This window comes from Salminus brasiliensis, chromosome 16 (genome assembly GCF_030463535.1).
Source record: "Salminus brasiliensis chromosome 16, fSalBra1.hap2, whole genome shotgun sequence".
NCBI classification, from domain to species: domain Eukaryota; kingdom Metazoa; phylum Chordata; class Actinopteri; order Characiformes; family Bryconidae; genus Salminus; species Salminus brasiliensis.
Window position 1 is genome coordinate 36,239,514 of NC_132893.1, and position 20,634 is coordinate 36,260,147.

General features: G+C 43.0%; 2 protein-coding genes across 3 annotated transcripts in view; both read right to left on the bottom strand.

Moving 5' to 3' along the window:
* bmp1b (bone morphogenetic protein 1b) overlaps positions 1–11,637 on the bottom strand; it is a 31,865-nt gene extending 20,228 nt beyond the window's left edge. The window contains exon 1 of one of the 2 annotated variants that reach the window (XM_072658186.1): positions 11,484–11,637. In XM_072658186.1, coding sequence (XP_072514287.1) covers positions 11,484–11,622 — 139 coding nt within the window. In that variant the 5' untranslated portion in view covers positions 11,623–11,637. The remainder of the gene's footprint in view (positions 1–11,483) is intronic. The other variant, XM_072658185.1, reaches the window with a different exon arrangement.
* Positions 11,638–14,633: 2,996 nt separating this feature from the next.
* Positions 14,634–20,409, bottom strand: npffr1l1 (neuropeptide FF receptor 1 like 1). Its single transcript, XM_072658395.1, has 4 exons — positions 20,359–20,409; positions 18,968–19,249; positions 17,453–17,552; positions 14,634–17,340 (listed from the first exon to the last, which is right to left on the bottom strand). Exons 2-4 carry the CDS (start codon positions 19,245–19,247, stop codon positions 16,536–16,538), a joined length of 1,185 nt encoding a protein of 394 aa, XP_072514496.1. The 5' UTR covers positions 19,248–19,249; positions 20,359–20,409; the 3' UTR covers positions 14,634–16,535.
* Positions 20,410–20,634: the final 225 nt, after the last annotated feature.

The window sequence follows — 20,634 nt, forward strand, 5'->3', positions numbered from 1 at the left end:
CAGAGAGTGTTCAAAGAGCGATCATAGAGAGTTCAGAGAGCGTTCAGAGAGCGTTCAGAGAGGGTTCAGAGAGCGTTCAGAGAGCGTTCAGAGAGTGTTCAGAGAGCGTTCAGAGAGTGTTCAGAGAGTGTTCAGAGAGTGTTCAAAGAGCGATCAGAGAGGGTTCAGAGAGGGTTCAGAGAGCGTTCAGAGAGTGTTCAGAGAGAGTTCAGAGAGCGATCAGAGAGCGATCATAGAGAGTTCAGAGAGCGTTCAGAGAGCGATCATAGAGAGTTCAGAGAGTGTTCAGAGAGAGTTCAGAGAGTGTCAAGATAGTGTTCAGAGAGTGTTCAGAGAGAGTTCAGAGAGTGTTAAGATAGTGTTCAGAGAGAGTTCAGAGAGCGATCAGAGAGCGTTCAGAGAGCGTTCAGAGAGCGTTCAGAGAGTTCAGAGAGAGTTCAGAGAGTGTTCAGAGAGCGATCAGAGAGCGATCAGAGAGAGTTCAGAGAGCGATCAGAGAGTGTTCAGAGAGTTCAGAGAGCGATCAGAGAGCGTTCAGAGAGCGATCAGAGAGAGTTCAGAGAGCGATCAGAGAGCGATCAGAGAGCGTTCAGAGAGTTCAGAGAGCGTTCAGAGAGCGTTCAGAGAGCGATCAGAGAGCGTTCAGAGAGCGTTCAGATAGCGTTCAGAGAGCGTTCAGAGAGCAATCAGAGAGCGTTCAGTGAGCGTTCAGTGAGCGTTCATATAGCGTTCAGAGAGCGTTCATAGAGCGATCAGAGAGGGTTCAGAGAGCGTTCAGAGAGCGTTCAGAGAGCGATCAGAGAGCGATCAGAGAGCGTTCAGTGAGCGTTCATATAGCATTCAGAGAGCGTTCATAGAGCGATCAGAGAGGGTTCAGAGAGGGTTCAGAGAGCGTTCAGAGAGTGTTCAGAGAGAGTTCAGAGAGCGATCAGAGAGCGATCAGAGAGCGTTCAGAGAGCGTTCAGAGAGCGTTCAGAGAGTGTTCAGAGAGGGTTCAAAGAGCGATCAGAGAGCGTTCAGAGAGGGTTCAGAGAGCGTTCAGAGAGTGTTCAGAGAGTGTTCAAAGAGCGATCAGAGAGGGTTCAGAGAGGGTTCAGAGAGCGTTCAGAGAGTGTTCAGAGAGAGTTCAGAGAGAGTTCAGAGAGCGTTCAGAGAGCGTTCAGAGAGCGATCAGAGAGCGATCAGAGAGCGTTCAGAGAGCGATCAGAGAGTGTTCAGAGAGGGTTCAAAGAGCGATCAGAGAGCGATCAGAGAGCGTTCAGAGAGGGTTCAGAGAGCGTTCAGAGAGTGTTCAGAGAGTGTTCAAAGAGCGATCAGAGAGCGATCAGAGAGTGTTCAGAGAGCGTTCAGAGAGTGTTCAGAGAGTGTTCAAAGAGCGATCAGAGAGTGTTCAGAGAGCGTTCAGAGAGCGATCAGAGAGCGATCAGAGAGCGTTCAGAGAGTGTTCAGAGAGTGTTCAAAGAGCGATCAGAGAGTGTTCAGAGAGCGTTCAGAGAGCGATCAGAGAGCGATCAGAGAGTGTTCAGAGAGCGTTCAGAGAGCGATCAGAGAGCGATCAGAGAGCGTTCAGAGAGCGTTCAGAGAGTGTTCAGAGAGAGTTCAGAGAGCGATCAGAGAGCGATCAGAGAGCGATCATAGAGAGTTCAGAGAGTGTTCAGAGAGAGTTCAGAGAGAGTTCAGAGAGCGTTCAGAGAGCGATCATAGAGAGTTCAGAGAGCGTTCAGAGAGTGTTCAGAGAGGGTTCAGAGAGCGTTCAGAGAGGGTTCAGAGAGTGTTCAGAGAGCGTTCAGAGAGTGTTCAGAGAGTGTTCAGAGAGCGTTCAGAGAGTGTTCAGAGAGAGTTCAGAGAGAGTTCAGAGAGAGTTCAGAGAGTGTTCAGAGAGGGTTCAGAGAGAGTTCAGAGAGAGTTCAGAGAGCGTTCAGAGAGAGTTCAGAGAGTGTTCAGAGAGAGTTCAGAGAGTGTCAAGATAGTGTTCAGAGAGTGTTCAGAGAGAGTTCAGAGAGTGTTAAGATAGTGTTCAGAGAGAGTTCAGAGAGCGATCAGAGAGCGTTCAGAGAGCGTTCAGAGAGCGTTCAGAGAGTTCAGAGAGAGTTCAGAGAGTGTTCAGAGAGCGATCAGAGAGCGATCAGAGAGAGTTCAGAGAGCGATCAGAGAGTGTTCAGAGAGTTCAGAGAGCGATCAGAGAGCGTTCAGAGAGCGTTCAGAGAGTGTTTAGAGAGCGTTCAGAGAGCGATCAGAGAGCGTTCAGAGAGCGTTCAGATAGCATTCAGAGAGCGTTCAGAGAGCAATCAGAGAGCGTTCAGTGAGCGTTCAGTGAGCGTTCATATAGCATTCAGAGAGCGTTCATAGAGCGATCAGAGAGGGTTCAGAGAGCGTTCAGAGAGCGATCAGAGAGCGATCAGAGAGCGTTCAGTGAGCGTTCATATAGCATTCAGAGAGCGTTCATAGAGCGATCAGAGAGGGTTCAGAGAGGGTTCAGAGAGCGTTCAGAGAGTGTTCAGAGAGAGTTCAGAGAGCGATCAGAGAGCGTTCAGAGAGCGTTCAGAGAGCGTTCAGAGAGTGTTCAGAGAGGGTTCAAAGAGCGATCAGAGAGCGTTCAGAGAGGGTTCAGAGAGCGTTCAGAGAGTGTTCAGAGAGTGTTCAAAGAGCGATCAGAGAGGGTTCAGAGAGGGTTCAGAGAGCGTTCAGAGAGTGTTCAGAGAGAGTTCAGAGAGCGTTCAGAGAGCGTTCAGAGAGCGTTCAGAGAGTTCAGAGAGTGTTCAGAGAGCGTTCAGAGAGCGATCAGAGAGCGATCAGAGAGCGTTCAGAGAGCGATCAGAGAGTGTTCAGAGAGGGTTCAAAGAGCAATCAGAGAGCGATCTGAGAGCGTTCAGAGAGGGTTCAGAGAGCGTTCAGAGAGTGTTCAGAGAGTGTTCAAAGAGCGATCAGAGAGTGTTCAGAGAGCGATCAGAGAGCGATCAGAGAGCGTTCAGAGAGCGATCAGAGAGTGTTCAGAGAGGGTTCAAAGAGCGATCAGAGAGCGATCAGAGAGCGTTCAGAGAGGGTTCAGAGAGCGTTCAGAGAGTGTTCAGAGAGTGTTCAAAGAGCGATCAGAGAGCGTTCAGAGAGCGTTCAGAGAGCGTTCAGAGAGGGTTCAGAGAGCGTTCAGAGAGCGTTCAGAGAGTGTTCAGAGAGCGTTCAGAGAGCGTTCAGAGAGCAATCATAGAGAGTTCAGAGAGCGTTCAGAGAGCGTTCAGAGAGCGTTCAGAGAGGGTTCAGAGAGCGTTCAGAGAGCGTTCAGAGAGTGTTCAGAGAGCGTTCAGAGAGTGTTCAGAGAGTGTTCAGAGAGGGTTCAGAGAGTGTTCAAAGAGCGATCAGAGAGGGTTCAGAGAGCGTTCAGAGAGCGATCATAGAGAGTTCAGAGAGCGTTCAGAGAGTGTTCAGAGAGGGTTCAGAGAGGGTTCAGAGAGTGTTCAGAGAGTGTTCAGAGAGCGTTCAGAGAGGGTTCAGAGAGTGTTCAGAGAGCGTTCAGAGAGCGTTCAGAGAGTGTTCAGAGAGCGTTCAGAGAGGGTTCAGAGAGGGTTCAGCCAGAGCTGCTGAGAGGTGATGGGATACATGGCCACTTACAAGAGGACAGATATGATGACCCTCATTAAACCTGTATGAGAGAATGATGATCAGAGGGGGTCGCTGACACTACAGCAACTACCATCATTTCTGTAGCAGTGATTGAAGGTCACGGATAATGCAGTGTGTGTGTGTGTGTGTGTGTGTGTGTGTTGGAGACGGTTGTCTGGCTTTTAGAGTGTGTGGAGGAGAGTGTGTGAAGACTTCGGAGGATCAGCTTTGATTGATTTTTAGCGCCACTGTAAAACATAAGAAGCAAAATCCAGCCACTAAACACAAAACTCAGCTTAAGTGTGTGTGTGTGTGTGTGTGTGTGTGTATGTGTGTGAGTGTGAGTGTGTGAGAGTGTGTGTGTGTGCGTGTGTTTGGGGGGGGGGGTTCACAGAAGTATCGCTTTAATAAGTGCAGTGTGGGATTAAAGCGTATGCATGTGAGCGAGATGAAGACAGAAGGAGAGAAATACTGTGATTGATTCTGATTGGCTCTCGGGAAGATGAGAGAAAATAACAGTGTTCAGTTGCCACTTACACACACCCGTATCACTGACAATCACTCACACACACACACACTCCAGGACGGAAGGCCTGGAGGAGGCTGGGAAGTTCACAATCAATACTGAACTGATTCAGAGCCTGAAAATGAACACGCTGGACCACCGCCTGTGTTCAATTCAAACCTGTTCAATTATTGACTCAACCCTGACTCAGTGCTGACCTAACACTAACTCAACTCTGACTCAACCCTGACTCAATACTAACTCAACCCTGACTCAACACTGACTCAATCCTGACTCAGTGCTGACCTAACACTAACTCAACACTGACTCAACGCTGACTCAACGCTGACTGTGTAGTACTAAGCACTGAATTGTTTCAGAGGCTGCTAGATGAACATGCTGTACCTGGAAACCCTCTATAATTCTTCTCGTACCAAAAACACCCGGAGCCAAACACTGAACTGAACTCAATTAACTCACCGAATGAGACGTGATGTAATTAACTCAATTAACTCACAGAATAAGACGTGATGTAATTAACTCAATTAACCCACAGAATAAGACGTGATGTAATTAACTCAATTAACTCACAGAATAAGACGTGATGTAATTAACTCAATTAGAATAAGACGTGATGTAATTACCTCAATTAACTCAGAATAAGACATGATGTAATTAACTCAATTAACTCACAGAATAAGACGTGATGTAATTAACTCAATTAGAATAAGACGTGATGTAATTAACTCAATTAACTCACAGAATAAGACGTGATGTAATTAACTCAATTAGAATAAGACGTGATGTAATTACCTCAATTAACTCAGAATAAGACATGATGTAATTAACTCAATTAACTCACAGAATAAGACGTGATGTAATTAACTCAATTAGAATAAGACGTGATGTAATTAACTCAATTAACTCACAGAATAAGACGTGATGTAATTAACTCAATTAGAATAAGACGTGATGTAATTAACTCAATTAGAATAAGACGTGATGTAATTACCTCAATTAACTCAGAATAAGACATGATGTAATTAACTCAATTAACTCACAGAATAAGATGTGATGTAATTATATCAGATCACTGCAGAAAGCCGATTCTGAATGTAAACACACTCCGTGTTCGTGCATGGGTGGAGCACTGCTGGTGTTGCGCTTATTTTAGAAATGGTTTAATGGTGTAATCAGGTTGGACAGTAGTCACCAGGCACACACTCCGTTTACCACACTACCCACTCAGCTAATAAACAGCTTCTACCCACAGCCTATCAGACTACTGAACAGGCTACTGAACAGGCCGGGCAGCTCCTCACTGTCCTCGCCTCTCCATTACCATAAGAGCTGCTATACACACTCATCCAGCCACTATAATGTTACAGTAAGAACTGTCCTTATACACTGTACACACGCTGTCAGCGCAGCTGCACCCCTCACGCACTTTACACCCTCTTCTAATTCTCTCGCTCTGCTGCTGGTATTAACGCTCTGCTGCTGTTATTCACTGTGAATTTGCATATTTATTATTTTACCTCATTGGATTGGTGTATTCGCATCGCTGTAACTCGGTTAGAGTGATTCCTGTAAAGCAAATAAATCTGATTTGATTTAGAATTCTATTTCTCTGCTGAATTTATTTTGTACAAACTGTAGCTCTGTTTACACAGCCCTCCTGTCCTGAATTTCTGAACATATGTTTTATCTGAATATGTGGTTCTCCATAATCAGTAAATTTACCTTTACATTTGTAATATATTTTAACATTATTCCATATGTAGTCTGTTTTGTTAAGTATGTTTAGTATATTCATTTTTTGTTATACTTATTAAATTCAGTTCTTTATATATAATACATTTAGTAGATTCAATATTTTGTATATTATTATATTATAATATAGTATAAACATTTAGTATATTTAATACATTGAGTATATGAATTCTTTAGTATATTAATTTAGTTCTATATACTGATTATATTTAAGTTTGTATATATAAAACATTTTATTATTTTATTATTTACTGTTATTATATATATAGTATATTTACATTTACATATTTCCAAACATTTATTTCTCCATATTTCTGTATATTGTTCTGTGTATTTCATGTATATCCTATTTATCCTACTGTACAGTAATGAGCCGAGCCTCATCACAAGCGTGTCATACAGAGTGGTGTTCTGTATGAGTTGTATGACATGCAAATGAGGAATAAACACTGTCTTGGCTTCAATCTTTAGAATTATTTTATTCCTTGTGGATTTGCATAATAAATGTGATCATCATTAACTGGTGAATTTGAGCCTTGTATTTCTCTGTATGTTCATATGCTGTATATCTGTATGCTGTAATAACTGAAGTTTTTTTCTTTATTGTCATAGAAACCTGATCCTAATAAACCCTCAGCGGTCCGGCTTAATTAAAGCCACTCTGAGGGAGTTAATAAGAGCAGGTAAATATGCAGGCTTTCAGCTGGAGGGATTTAGAAAATTCACTTTAGATTCTGTTATGATTATGAGCGGAGGGCAGGAGGCCGCGGGTGGACTGGTTCTAGAAGGTCATTAGATGTTCAGTGCTTTACCGTCACGCAGGGGTATATCAGATAAAACCACTGGAAGAAGCAGGGGAACATGTTCCTACGCACTTGATGAGTCTATGTGAAATAATTATGAGGGAGAGGCTTTCTTATAGAGAATTTTGCTCAACTACTTAAAGCACCATGTAGATTAGACTAGCAGGGCTGCAGCCAGGGACACCTGGTCACCATAGCAACCACCAGCAACACCTTGGCAACCACCTGGAAATTGCTTAAGCTTTTCTAGTTTGATGCACATGATCCAAATGTTCAAATTGCAGGCAGGTGCAACAGCATAGCAAATGTTAAGGTAGTCCATTGCAACCATTAATCAACAGCCTAGCAACCACCTGGAACTTGCTTGCTTAAGCTGCACAATCACTCAGCACTGATGTAAGCGGAATGGGTGGGGCTAAACTGCTGTAGGCTGTTTTATAAGGCTGCTTTTTCTTCTAAAAGCTCATTTCACAGCTGAAGTAAGAAGCATTTGCGCTTTAAGACGTCGGCTGTTTTTTAATGCAGTTTCTTCATTACTGGTCTTTGGGAAATAATGTTTTTGATATAAATTGACCACTGCCCTAAGCAAACGTAACACTTAACATTCATCTGATTGAAATGAAGAATTCATCTGTTTAATCCAGCGGCTAGAAACACATACAAATCCGTTTTGTAGAACTCTGAAATCCTCATAAACAGCAAAGCTTTTTCTAGAATTTAGAAACACACCCAAGACTTTCAAGTCTAAATACAGCGCTTTTTTAGCACTGCTGCATGAAAAACACATCATACATCACTCTTTTACAGTAATTGCAGTAATCTGGTGTTCAGTACAAAAACATGATGATATGGTTCTCTGGGTAAACAGAATGGCCACAGAGAATGAGGGAGACTCCACACAGCAGTTTCAGTTTCTCTACTCTAAACGTGGCTGTGTGTAAAGGTTTAGTGATGATGATAAAGGCTGTGTGTAAAGGTTTAGTGATATAAAGGCTGTGTGTAAAGGTTTAGTGATGTGATAAAGGCTGTGTGTAAAGGTTTAGTGATGATAAAGGCTGTGTGTAAAGGTTTAGTGATGATGATAAAGGCTGTGTGTAAAGGTTTAGTGATGATAAAGGCTGTGTGTAAAGGTTTAGTGATGGTGATAAAGGCTGTGTGTAAAGGTTTAGTGATGATGATAGAGGCTGTGTGTAAAGGTTTAGTGATGATGATAGAGGCTGTGTGTAAAGGTTTAGTAATGATGATAAAGGCTGTGTGTAAAGGTTTAGTGATGATAAAGGCTGTGTGTAAAGGTTTAATGATGGTGATAAAGGCTGTGTGTAAAGGTTTAGTGATGATAAAGGCTGTGTGTAAAGGTTTAGTGATGATGATAAAGGCTGTGTGTAAAGGTTTAGTGATGATAAAGGCTGTGTGTAAAGGTTTAGTGATGATAAAGGCTGTGTGTAAAGGTTTAGTGATGGTGATAAAGGATGTGTGTAAAGGTTTAGTGATGGTGATAAAGGCTGTGTGTAAAGGTTTAGTGATGATGATAAAGGCTGTGTGTAAAGGTTTAGTGATGGTGATAAAGGCTGTGTGTAAAGGTTTAATGATGGTGATAAAGGCTGTGTGTAAAGGTTTAGTGATGATGATAAAGGCTGTGTGTAAAGGTTTAGTGATGATAAAGGCTGTGTGTAAAGGTTTAGTAATGATGATAAAGGCTGTGTGTAAAGGTTTAGTGATGATGATAAAGGCTGTGTGTAAAGGTTTAGTGATGATGATAAAGGCTGTGTGTAAAGGTTTAGTGATGATAAAGGCTGTGTGTAAAGGTTTAGTGATGGTGATAAAGGCTGTGTGTAAAGGTTTAGTGATGGTGATAAAGGCTGTGTGTAAAGGTTTAGTGATGATGATAAAGGCTGTGTGTAAAGGTTTAGTGATGATGATAAAGGCTGTGTGTAAAGGTTTAGTGATGATGATAAAGGCTGTGTGTAAAGGTTTAGTGATGATAAAGTCTGTGTGTAAAGGTTTAGTGATGATGATAAAGGCTGTGTGTAAAGGTTTAGTGATGGTGATAAAGGCTGTGTGTAAAGGTTTAGTGATAAAGGCTGTGTGTAAAGGTTTAGTGATGGTGATAAAGGCTGTGTGTAAAGGTTTAGTTATGGTGATAAAGGCTGTGTGTAAAGGTTTAGTGATGATGATAAAGGCTGTGTGTAAAGGTTTAGTGATGATAAAGGCTGTGTGTAAAGGTTTAGTAATGATGATAAAGGCTGTGTGTAAAGGTTTAGTGATGATGATAAAGGCTGTGTGTAAAGGTTTAGTGATGATGATAAAGGCTGTGTGTAAAGGTTTAGTGATGATGATAAAGGCTGTGTGTAAAGGTTTAGTGATGGTGATAAAGGCTGTGTGTAAAGGTTTAGTGATGGTGATAAAGGCTGTGTGTAAAGGTTTAGTGATGATGATAAAGGCTGTGTGTAAAGGTTTAGTGATGATGATAAAGGCTGTGTGTAAAGGTTTAGTGATGATGATAAAGGCTGTGTGTAAAGGTTTAGTGATGATAAAGTCTGTGTGTAAAGGTTTAGTGATGATGATAAAGGCTGTGTGTAAAGGTTTAGTGATGGTGATAAAGGCTGTGTGTAAAGGTTTAGTGATAAAGGCTGTGTGTAAAGGTTTAGTGATGGTGATAAAGGCTGTGTGTAAAGGTTTAGTTATGGTGATAAAGGCTGTGTGTAAAGGTTTAGTGATGATGATAAAGGCTGTGTGTAAAGGTTTAGTGATGATGATAAAGTCTGTGTGTAAAGGTTTAGTGATGATGATAAAGGCTGTGTGTAAAGGTTTAGTGATGATAAAGTCTGTGTGTAAAGGTTTAGTGATGATGATAAAGGCTGTGTGTAAAGGTTCATGACATCACAAAAACATTAACTCAGCTCTGTATGCAGTGTAGTTCACAAATATGTACCTGTAGCAAGTATTTTATAAGCTCTCACCTAAAAATGGAGTTTTAAGTATCACAGATTTACAAAATTACAGTTATGACTTCCATGTGAATCTTCCAGTCCAGTCCTGAGCGAAACAGCTGGTCAACGCTTAGAGTAACAGACAGGCTGAATGATCGGAGTAGTGAGCGGAAAATCTGGTGATTAGCAGAGTGGACTCTATTCCACGACTCAGCTCGGCTCTGGACTGCACTGCTGACCGATACAGTGTCCACTTCTCTGTTTGTACTGTGTTTGAACATAAGACGTTAGCCATTCTATATTTAAACAGGCCCTAAATTACAGCCCAAACCAGCTGCCTGGGGTTTTTAATCTACTGTCCCGCCTGCTGCCTCGCTCCCATTCACATCGGATCATGGGCCTCACAGGCTTAGGCTCTCACAGCCACCACAGAAAGGCTGCTTCCATGGCTGTGGAGCCTGCAGTGGAAACGTCTGTTTAACCTGTTTTTTCTAACACATAAAGGCAATCAGGTTTAATGAGGAAAATATGACCTCACTAGACTGAATACAGTCATTATAGATACGAGCTCTGACACAACTATTCACGCTGAATATCTCAAGTTAAAAAAAGATTCATTAACATTTAACAGCGGTCCCTGATGAACCTGCTGTGATTACTGATTAGCACGGTGTACATTTCTTCTGTAAGTTCTTCTGGAGCTGCTCTTTCTTACAGTGAGAAACTATTTAAACCATTTGTAATATGAATAATTTGTGTGTTTTTATACACCCTGCTGGTTAAGCTGCCTGACCAGTTTAGCTCTTGAATAGTGTAGGGTATGTTTGCACTTTTGTTGACCAGCATGACCATCATGACTATACTCGTTGTCCACTGTGGTCAACTGGTCAAACCAACATCACCATACAGCTTGACTAACCTAAACATTATAAGAGAAAGCTCTTCCCCGGCGGTGTTTTGTCTCACAGTAGGTCAGTTCCTCGCTTTGCTGGAGGTGTACATGAGGGGTTATAGGATTTAAGAAGTTCCCCAAGATACTGTGGGGCCAAATCAATGCAGAATTGAACTGGTAACCAGTGCAGAGACTTTCGATTTTCTAGCACTACTGAGAACTCTAGCAGCTTATGCATACATACATACATAAACTATATATAAAGTTATATATAATAAACAAGCACATTGACTATGTATTGACCAGTATAACCAACGTGATCAGCATAGAGCATAACCAGCCTGCCCACACTGGTCAACCAGTGTGACCAGTACAAAAACTAGCTAAACCATCAAACTCAAATGAAATAGATGCTATACTGATCAAGACCAGTTTCTGTTTTCACCTGGGTGACCAGCCTTTTAACCACACTGACCATCAAAGACCAGCTTAGACCATCCAAAACCAGCTACAAGCAGAAGCTAGTTTTATGTTTAGCAACCAGCCCAAAAATATAGCCTTTTATTAAAACCTTTATCAATAATATTTAATAATATAATTAAAAACAACTATAAAACACCTGTCAAATCTGTTAGAATCTCGTTCAGGCTGTAAATGGTTTGCTATCGTCTATTGTTACTATTTGCTCCCTGAAAATCTCAAATTAATAAACGAATCGTTACAATAATCGGTCGATTACTCGGCTATTAATATAATCGATAGTTAGTCAGTCCAGTTCAGGCTGTTCCCACGCCTGCAGCTGTATCGAGCTCATGTCCGAGTGATGAAACTTCTCCAGACAGTAGTTATTTCAAGTTCTCACGCTGTCATGTGGAACAACACACACACACACACACACACTCACACACTCACACACACACACACACACACACAGCCTAAATGTGAGCTGTAAACACTGATAAGCAGGGATGTGGCTCGTTTACCAGCTTTGCACGGGTCCTTGTAGTCGATTTCATCAGTTTCAGTGAGGTCATACTGAGCCTCCACCTCCAGCTCGGTGGTCAGCAGGAAGGTCAGCTGCAGCAGTAAACATGTCCACTGGGAGTGCATGGCTGCATGCATGTGCTCGGATAAACTTGTACAGGACCGGGCCGGGATGGGCTGGGCTGGGCTGGGCCGGGCCGGGCGGCGCTGGTTTTGGGGCGGGCTTTGGGGCTGCTGGAGGCGGACACTCCCTCCGCGAGCTCCCGCTGCCTCAGCGCCTTTATTCCCTTTATTCCGGAGCACTGAGTCCAGCAGCACCGGGCCCAGAGCCAGCCCAGCTCAGCTCAACCCTGTACCCCCGTTCACATTTCACACCTATACTCAGCCAGAAACACACCCGCATTTAGTCAAAGCCCGCCCCCACCGCTGGGATTGGCTACTGTCCTGCTTCTAGCGCTGTGATTGGGCAGTAGTCCTTCTGCCTTCTGTTTCATTATCTGTACAGTTTTAGAGTGTTAGTGTAGTGTAGTATTGTAGTGTAGTGTAGTATTGTAGTGTAGTATTGTAGTGTAGTGTAGTAGTGTAGTGTAGTAGTGTAGTATTGTAGTGAAGTACTGTAGTAGTGTAGTGTAGTAGTGTAGTACTGTAGTAGTGTAGTATTGTAGTGTAGTACTGTAGTAGTGTAGTGTAGTATTGTAGTAGTGTAGTGTAGTACTGTAGTAGTGTAGTATTGTAGTGTAGTACTGTAGTAGTGTAGTGTAGTAGTGTAGTACTGTAGTAGTGTAGTATTGTAGTGAAGTACTGTAGTAGTGTAGTATAGTAGTGTAGTATTGTAGTGTAGTACTGTAGTAGTATAGTAGTGTAGTGTAGTAGTGTAGTACTGTAGTGTAGTAGTGTAGTATTGTAATGTAGTAGTGTAGTACTGTAGTGTAGTAGTGTAGTATTGTAGTGTAGTACTGTAGTATTGTAGTGTAGTTTTGTAGTGTAGTAGTGTAGTAGTGTAGTACTGTAATGTAGTAGTGTAGTATTGTAGTGAAGTAGTGTAGTATTGTAGTGTAGTACTGTAGTAGTGTAGTATTGTAGTGTAGATGTGTAGTAGTGTAGTAGTGTAGTGTAGTACTATAGTGTAGTAGTGTAGTATTGTAGTGTAGTAGTGTAGTATTGTAGTGTAGTACTGTAGTGTAGTAGTTTAGTAGTGTAATGTAGTGTGGTGTAGTAGTGTAGTAGTGTAATGTAGTGTAGTAGTGTAGTGTAATGTAGTAGTGTAATGTAGTGTACTGTAGTGTAGTAGTGTAATATAGTGTAGTGTAGTGTAGTGTAGTAGTGTAGTGTAATGTAGTGTAGTAGTGTAATGTAGTGTAGTGTAGTGTAGTAGTGTAATGTAGTGTAGTGTAGTAGTATAGTGTAATGTAGTGTAGTAGTGTAGTAGTGTAATGTAGTGTAGTGTAGTGTAGTAGTGTAATGTAGTGTAGTGTAGTAGTATAGTGTAGTTTAGTAGTGTAATGTAGTGTGGTGTAGTAGTGTAGTAGTGTAATGTAGTGTAGTAGTGTAGTGTAATGTAGTAGTGTAATTTAGTGTAGTGTAGTAGTGTAGTGTAATGTAGTAGTGTAATGTAGTGTAGTAGTGTAATGTAGTGTAGTGTAGTAGTGTAGTGTAGTAGTGTAATGTAGTGTAGTGTAGTGTAATGTAGTAGTGTAATGTAGTGTAGTGTAGTGTAGTAGTGTAATATAGTGTAGTGTAGTGGTGTAGTGTAATGTAGTAGTGTAGTGTAGTGTAATGTAGTAGTGTAGTGTAGTGTAATGTAGTGTAGTGTAGTGTAGTTTAGTAGTGTAATGTAGTATGGTGTAGTAGTGTAATGTAGTGTAGTGTAATGTAGTAGTGTAATGTAGTGTAGTGTAGTGTAGTTTAGTAGTGTAATGTAGTAGTGTGGTGTAGTTTAGTAGTGTAATGTAGTAGTGTAATGTAGTGTAGTGTGGTGTAGTAGTGTAGTGTAATGTAATGTAGTGTAATGTAGTGTAGTGTAGTAGTATAGTGTAGTGTAGTAGTGTAGTGTGGTGTAGTAGTGTAGTAGTGTAATGTAGTGTAGTAGTGTAGTGTAATGTAGTAGTGTAATGTAGTGTAGTGTAGTAGTGTAGTGTAATGTAGTAGTGTAGTGTAGTGTAGTGTAGTAGTGTAATATAGTGTAGTGTAGTGTAGTAGTGTAGTGTAATGTAGTAGTGTAATGTAGTGTAGTGTAGTAGTGTAATATAGTGTAGTGTAGTGTAGTGTAGTAGTGTAGTGTGGTGTAGTAGTGTAGTAGTGTAATGTAGTGTAGTGTAGTAGTGTAGTGTGGTGTAGTAGTGTAATGTAGTGTAGTGTAGTAGTGTAGTAGTGTAATGTAGTAGTGTAATGTAGTGTAGTGTAGTAGTGTAGTGTAGTAGTGTAATGTAATGTAGTAGTGTAATGTAGTGTAGTGTAGTGTAGTAGTGTAATATAGTGTAGTGTAGTAGTGTAGTGTAATGTAGTAGTGTAGTGTAGTGTAATGTAGTAGTGTAGTGTAGTGTAATGTAGTAGTGTAATGTAATGTAGTGTAATGTAGTAGTATAGTGTAGTGTAGTTTAGTAATGTAATGTAGTGTGGTGTAGTGTAGTAGTGTAATGTAGTGTAATGTAGTAGTATAGTGTAGCGTAGTAGTGTAGTATTGTAGTGTAGTAGTGTAGTAGTGTAGTGTAATGTAATGTAGTAGTGTAATGTAGTGTAATGTAGTAGTATAGTGTAGTGTAGTGTAGTGTAGTAGTGTAGTAGTGTAGTGTAATGTAGACTGAAGACCCCCCTCTTCTGAGAGGACTTGGGCGAATAGTAGAGTCACCTCATTGACTTGTGTTTAGTAGAGTCTAAGATTAGAGGATCTGAATTTTAGTCTATTTAAACTAGCTGAGGTTCTTCAGTAAACAGTGAAGCTCTTCTGTAAGAACCCTGTAGAAGAGCTTCTGCTAAATGCTGTAAATGTAAATGTAAGTGTAAGTGTAAGTGTAGTAGTACAGAAAGCTCACACAGATGGAGACGAGATACTTCAGTGATTACCAACATTCACATTTTACTTCTGAAAGGAATATAAAGGTAGATCATCTGTGAGGAAACAGGAGCAGAACACACAGACAGTCCCACAGATCCAGACACATCCAGCTCCAGAACATAAACATCCACCCCTGCTCCAACCGTCTGGACAGAACTGCTGCAGCTTAGCTTCTACTTTCCCATCTTTAGATATTTCACCAAAACAGACTTTCACACTGTGTACTAACACCACATAGTGCAGAACAGCTACACTACACACATACACATTATACACATTATACACATTATATACACTACACACATAATCCAAATACCTGTGTGTGCGTGAGTAATACGTCCATGTACAAGGTGCCTGTTTCTAATAAAGTGTTAGGCACAAAGTCAGTGTTCCTAATAAAGTGGCCAGTGAGTGAGAGTACGGCTGTCTTGTGAGCAGCACCTCAGTGAGTTTACGTCTCTGAGCTAAACACAAAACCCTTTAAATGCCTACGGCTGAGTGACAGGAGGGCGCTGTGCTTCTGTGCGTGTGGTTTTTGGGTGGTGTGTGTGTGTGAGTGGTATTTGGGTGGTGTGTGTGTGTGTGTGTGTGTGAGGTTGCTGTACTGTTCTGATTGCATGCAGCAGAGGCCCGGAGCTCCGGCAGAAATGAACAGTGCTTTGAGACATGGGCAGCAGGAGCTCATTCTCCAGCCCAGCGGAGGAGTGACTGGCTGAATGGCAGCAGTTTGGTGAGGGGGGCTCAAGGCTTCCAGGCCCTCTGGACTCCTGTGGTGTTTCGGAGGCCCCTCAGGACCCTCAATGCCACTCAGCTGCTCCAAGCTGGCGGTCACTCTGAGAATGTGCGTCATTCTGTACATTCAGCATCGTGTCCAAGTAAGGAACCTTGGGGATCCAAGTCTAATAGAGATCACTGAACACCTCCACCCAGACTGAGGAGAGTGTGCGATGTTTCAGACATGCAGTTAGCACCATGCTAATTGCTAGGCAAGGGGGGGAGTTGGGCACAACCTAACCTAAGGTTAAAACGTAACATGGAGGTTCTGTGTAGTTAAACTGGTTCCAGTAGAACATGCTTTCGCTAATCTTCTCATGTTCCAATAGCAATGCTGTCTACCAGTTCCCACCAATCAGACAGGTTTCTCCAAATTCCCCATGAAAACTGTATCTGTACCATAACAGTGTGTGTTGTATATAAAAAGTCCCAGAATTCACTCGTCTATTTTTTTAATCTCCTCTAGGCGGCGCAATAGAGCACCGTTTTAAAGCAGATCGACATGATGGAGGTAGTTTCAGCAACAGCTCACAGTCAGAGCTAACCAGGTTAAATTACAGACTCCAAACATGGTGGAGGTAGTTTCATACACTGCTACTGTAACAAAGCACCGTGTCTAACTGATTACAGCGATCAGCCATAACATTAATACTATTAAAGGCCTAATATTGTGCAGGTCCACTTCGTCCAAACACAACAGCTCTGATCCGTCAAAGCATGGACTCCACAAGACACCTGAGGGTATCCTGTGGTCTCTGGCACCAGGACTAATGTTAGCAGCAGATCTGTTAAGTCCTGTAAGTTGTGAGGTGGGCGGGGCCTCCATGGGTGCCCATGTAGACCCTGTAGCCGGTTCATCGGTTGTCCTTCCTTGGAGCACTGTTGGTAGGTCCTGACCACTGCATACCAGGAACACCCCACACCAAGACCTGCTTGCTGATGTTCTGGAGATGTTCTGACCCAGTCATTGTCTAGAACATCACAGTCTGGTTCTGGTTCTCAGATTCCTACACTTGTCCATTTTTCCTGCTTCTTCACCTTCATCATCTTCAAGAACTGACCGTTCACTCACTGAATAATATGTAGATCCACCCCTTTACAGGAGCTGCTGGACCCAGATCATCAGTGCTACTCACTTCACTTGGCCTTGGTTTGAATGTTTTGGCTGATCGGTGTGTAACTGTGTGCATGTATGTTTCACAGGGTCCTGAATGTTCTCGCGTCACTCCGTCCATGCTCCATTCGTCTGTTTGACTCCTGTCAGCCTGTTCAGGTCCTCCAGTAGGATCCCCTGTAACGGGAGTCCTCTCGGCTCTTTCTTACGGCTCTTCACTTCTCCGTTTGTGCTGGACACTCTGTTGGACGGCAATACCATGAACCGCCTTGAGCGCATATCAATCAGGGGTGCATCACAGGAGCGACAGGCCACCACGGCCTGGAAACCACGGCGGAAGTTCTCGTTGAAGAAGCCGTAGACGATGGGGTTGACGCCGCTGTTAAAGAAGGCTAGCCAGTGAGCCACGGGGAACAGGTAGCTGCTGAGGAAATCGATCTGCTGTTGGTCCAGGTCCTGGTAGTCTGTCAGCAGCATTAGCGTCCACAGCGGCAGCCACGACACCATGAACAAGACGGCCACCATGATCAGCATCTTTATTACCTTCACCCTGCGCCTGGAGCGCCCCCTGCGGGCCTCGGAGCTGCCGTGGTGCCTCAGGTTTCCTGATAGCTTGGCGGCGATGCATCCGTACATGATGCTGATTAGCGCCAGCGGTGCTAAATAGACGTGGACGAAGATCACGGTGGTGTAGATGCGCCTCATGTCGGGTTTGGGCCAGTCCTCGTAACACACGAACAGTGGGTACGTCTGGTTGTCCTGAATCATGTAGGTGTCGTCCAGGTGGATGACGGTCAGCGTGGCAGCCGAGGGGAAGATGATGGCGAAAGCTAGCAGCCAGATGAAGAAGATGGCGAAGAGGGCTGTTATTGGTCGCAGGCGGTGGCGAAACGGGTACACGATGCCGGTGTATCTGCATGCAGACAGAAAGAGAGAACACACGCATGAGAGTTCTGATGTTTCTAATAAAGTGGCCAGTGAGTGTAGAGGTTTTCTACGGTATGTTCTGAATGATAGATAGCTACCTGTCCACGGCTATGGCGACGAGCGTAAAGACTGATGCAGACACAGACATGCCCTGGATGAGGTTACTGAGGGTGCAGGTGGTCTGACTGAAGGGCCAGCCTGAGAGGAAGAAGAAGCAAAAAGCAAGGTCTTATCTTCTCCAGCATCTCGCAGCCATCACAGCTCCCATCAGTATTCACACCAGCACCATCTGAACAGTGATACAGTGAGGGGAGGAAGCCTGGCTGTCGGAGTTAATGCCGAACTTTGAGTTTGAGTAAGTCGTATTTCACCTCAGGCATCTAGGCGGAGTGAAGGTGGTAATTGGGGTGCAGAGAGGGGGCGTGTTAGTCACAGTAACAGCTTTTATTCAGCGTGAAGGAAGAATTACTAAACGATCATAAGAGCAGTCTGTTCGCCGGAAATCTCCAAAAATGACAAAAAGTGGAACCAAGTTTTAATGAAAATGGGCCAAACACCTCGGACCTCACCTGACCTCACTTTAAAGCCCTTTTTCATCAGGCTGTAGGAGCAAGGCCTGGGAAATGCTCTCCACAGTCAATCTAACCATGCAGCTGTACAGAGAGCCGGGTGGCAACAAGGGCAAGGAGAACCTCCCTCGGGTCGAGAGGAAGAAACCTTGAGAGGAACCCGTTCTCCTCAGGTCGATACCGGATCAGAATAATAATAATAAACAAAACAGAATAACTACATTTAGAGAAATAAATTTTAAAATTATAAATGTGGCGTCAAGCCTTAAAAGGTGAAACCGTGAGTGAGGGGATGAAGTCCTGCAGGTAAAAGGTGCGGTTACCGGTTCCAGGCAGCTGCTAGACTGTTGTATTATTTTCTGTGGTTGCAATGGTGTCGCTGGATGGTTGCTATGCAGTTGTTTAGTGGTTGCAAGGTGTTTGCAATGGTGTTGCTAGGCAGATTGCTATGGTTTCACAGCTAATTGCAATGCTGTTGCCATGGTAACCTAGGTGATTGCTATGGTGTCGTAAGGCAGTTGCTATGGTATCCCGATGGAGCTGATATGGTGTTGTGGTGTTAGTTGTCTGTAGTAACTTTACTAAGTGACCAGGTTTCTAGATGGGTGCTATAGCTGTGCAGGGTTGTTGCCATGGTATGTCGAGTTGCTATGTTGTTGCCTAGTGGTGGCTGAGGCTTTGCAGGGTTGTTGCTAGGCAGCTGCTATGGTATCCCAGGTAACTGCAAGGTGCCCCATGTGATTGGGTGAGTGTTTTCAGTGTATGTTGATTGATTCAGAAGAAGGGGGCACAAACTTTCGCACCTCAGCTCACCTTCTGCTGTATGTAATCTAACCGTAAATAAAATCATAAAAACCATAAAAGCAACTGAACTGATCATAAAATCATAGTGAACAGTAATCCCTGAGTAAACCCAGTCCCAGTCTCTAACTGCTGTGACGTCGCCCTCTGGGGATTAGGCGAAGTATTACACAGTTAATGCTAATGTGTGTAAAGAGGCCTGAGTAAAACACTCAGACCCCAGAGACCAACCAGCACACCAACCCGATATGAGGCTGTCGATCAGCGTGGTGGGCACACACACCACCCCCACCAGCAGGTCACTAACGGCCAGGTTGAGGATGAAGAGGTTGGTGACGGAGCGCATGTTCCGGTTTCGCAGCACCACCACACACACCAGCCCGTTCCCACACACACACAGCAGCAGCACCAGCACATAGGACAGGATGTAGCTCAGCGCCATCCCAGACGAGTGCAGGTAATACGGCAGCAGGGTCACATTAGACCCCCCACCCACCGTCCAGTTCACCTCACTCACATTCATCACTGAGAGAGAGAGAGAGAGAGAGAGAGAGAGAGACACAGACAGAGAGAGAGAAAGAGAGACAGAGAGAGAGACAGAGAGAGAGAGACAGAGAGACAGAGAGAGAGAGAGAGAGAGAGAGAGAGAGAGAGAGAGAGAGAGAGACAGACAGACAGAGAGAGAGAGAGAGAGAGAGAGAGAGAGAGAGAGAGAGAGAGCAGATGACAGAGTTAAATGGATTGAGCTCAGTCTGGCTATAGACGCCAGTCGGCACAAGTAGTCCTTGAACATAAACAGAACCTGAATAACACACACAACTGCACTTCCTGACAGATTCCTACACTCACTCACTCACACACACACACACACACTCTCTCTCTCATACACACACACACTCTCTCATACACACACACACACACTTTCTCTCTCATACACACACACACACACTTTCTCTCTCATACACACACACACATGCACACACACACTTACATCCAACTATGAACAAAACACATCAATAATCACAATAATCACAATAAACATAAATAATCACAATGAACACAATTAACACAATAAACATAAACAATCACATTAAACATAAATAAACACAATAAACATAAATATTCACAATAAACATAAACAATCACAATAAACATAAATAAACACAATAAACATAAATAATCACAATAAACATAAATAATCACAATGAACATAAAAATAATCACAATGAACATAAATAATCACAATAAACATAAATAAACACAATAAACATAAATAATCACAATAAACATAATTAATCACAATGAACATAAATAATCACAATGAACATAAAAATAATCACAAGCACAGATCAAAAGATTAAAGATAGCAAAAACCTGATAAATAACCACAGTAAACACAGATTAATGATCATAATCACAGATAAATAAACATAAATTATGAATCACAATAAACAGGAAAATAACAGTAAACACATAAATAAACACTTTAAACACAAATAAACAAGCAGAATAAATACAGTTAAACAATCACTGTAAATACAGAGAATAAACACAGTTATATAAAGAACACTAAACTGGATGAACACAGTTAGATAAACAGTAAACAGGTAAACAGGAGCAGTAAACAGATCTACCTGCTGCAGGAATCCAGCGTGTGCTGCTCACAGGAACGCGAGCTGCTGCTGTTTCCCATTCTGAGCACGCTGCTGAGTACGTCACCACTCACACACTTACCCACTCACACACGCAGAGGACAGCACCCTCCCACCATGACTACACACACACACACACACTGCTGACAGGTGTTTTCAGTCTGAGGTATTTCCTAAGGCTGATGGACAAACCCCTAAATTTATTGGTATTTTTGGTCATTTGATCAGAGCTGGGTGAAATGTGGCGTGTAGCGAGTC

Coding starts and splice junctions, on each gene's coding strand:
- npffr1l1 (XM_072658395.1), bottom strand. CDS start 19,247: ATGAATGTGAGTGAGGTGAACTGGACGGTGGGTGGGGGGTCTAATGTG. Junction 17,553..18,967: donor GATCGACAGCCTCATATCGG/GTTGGTGTGCTG, acceptor TCTTCCTCTCAG/GCTGGCCCTTCAGTCAGACC. Junction 17,341..17,452: donor GTCGCCATAGCCGTGGACAG/GTAGCTATCTAT, acceptor GTCTGCATGCAG/ATACACCGGCATCGTGTACC.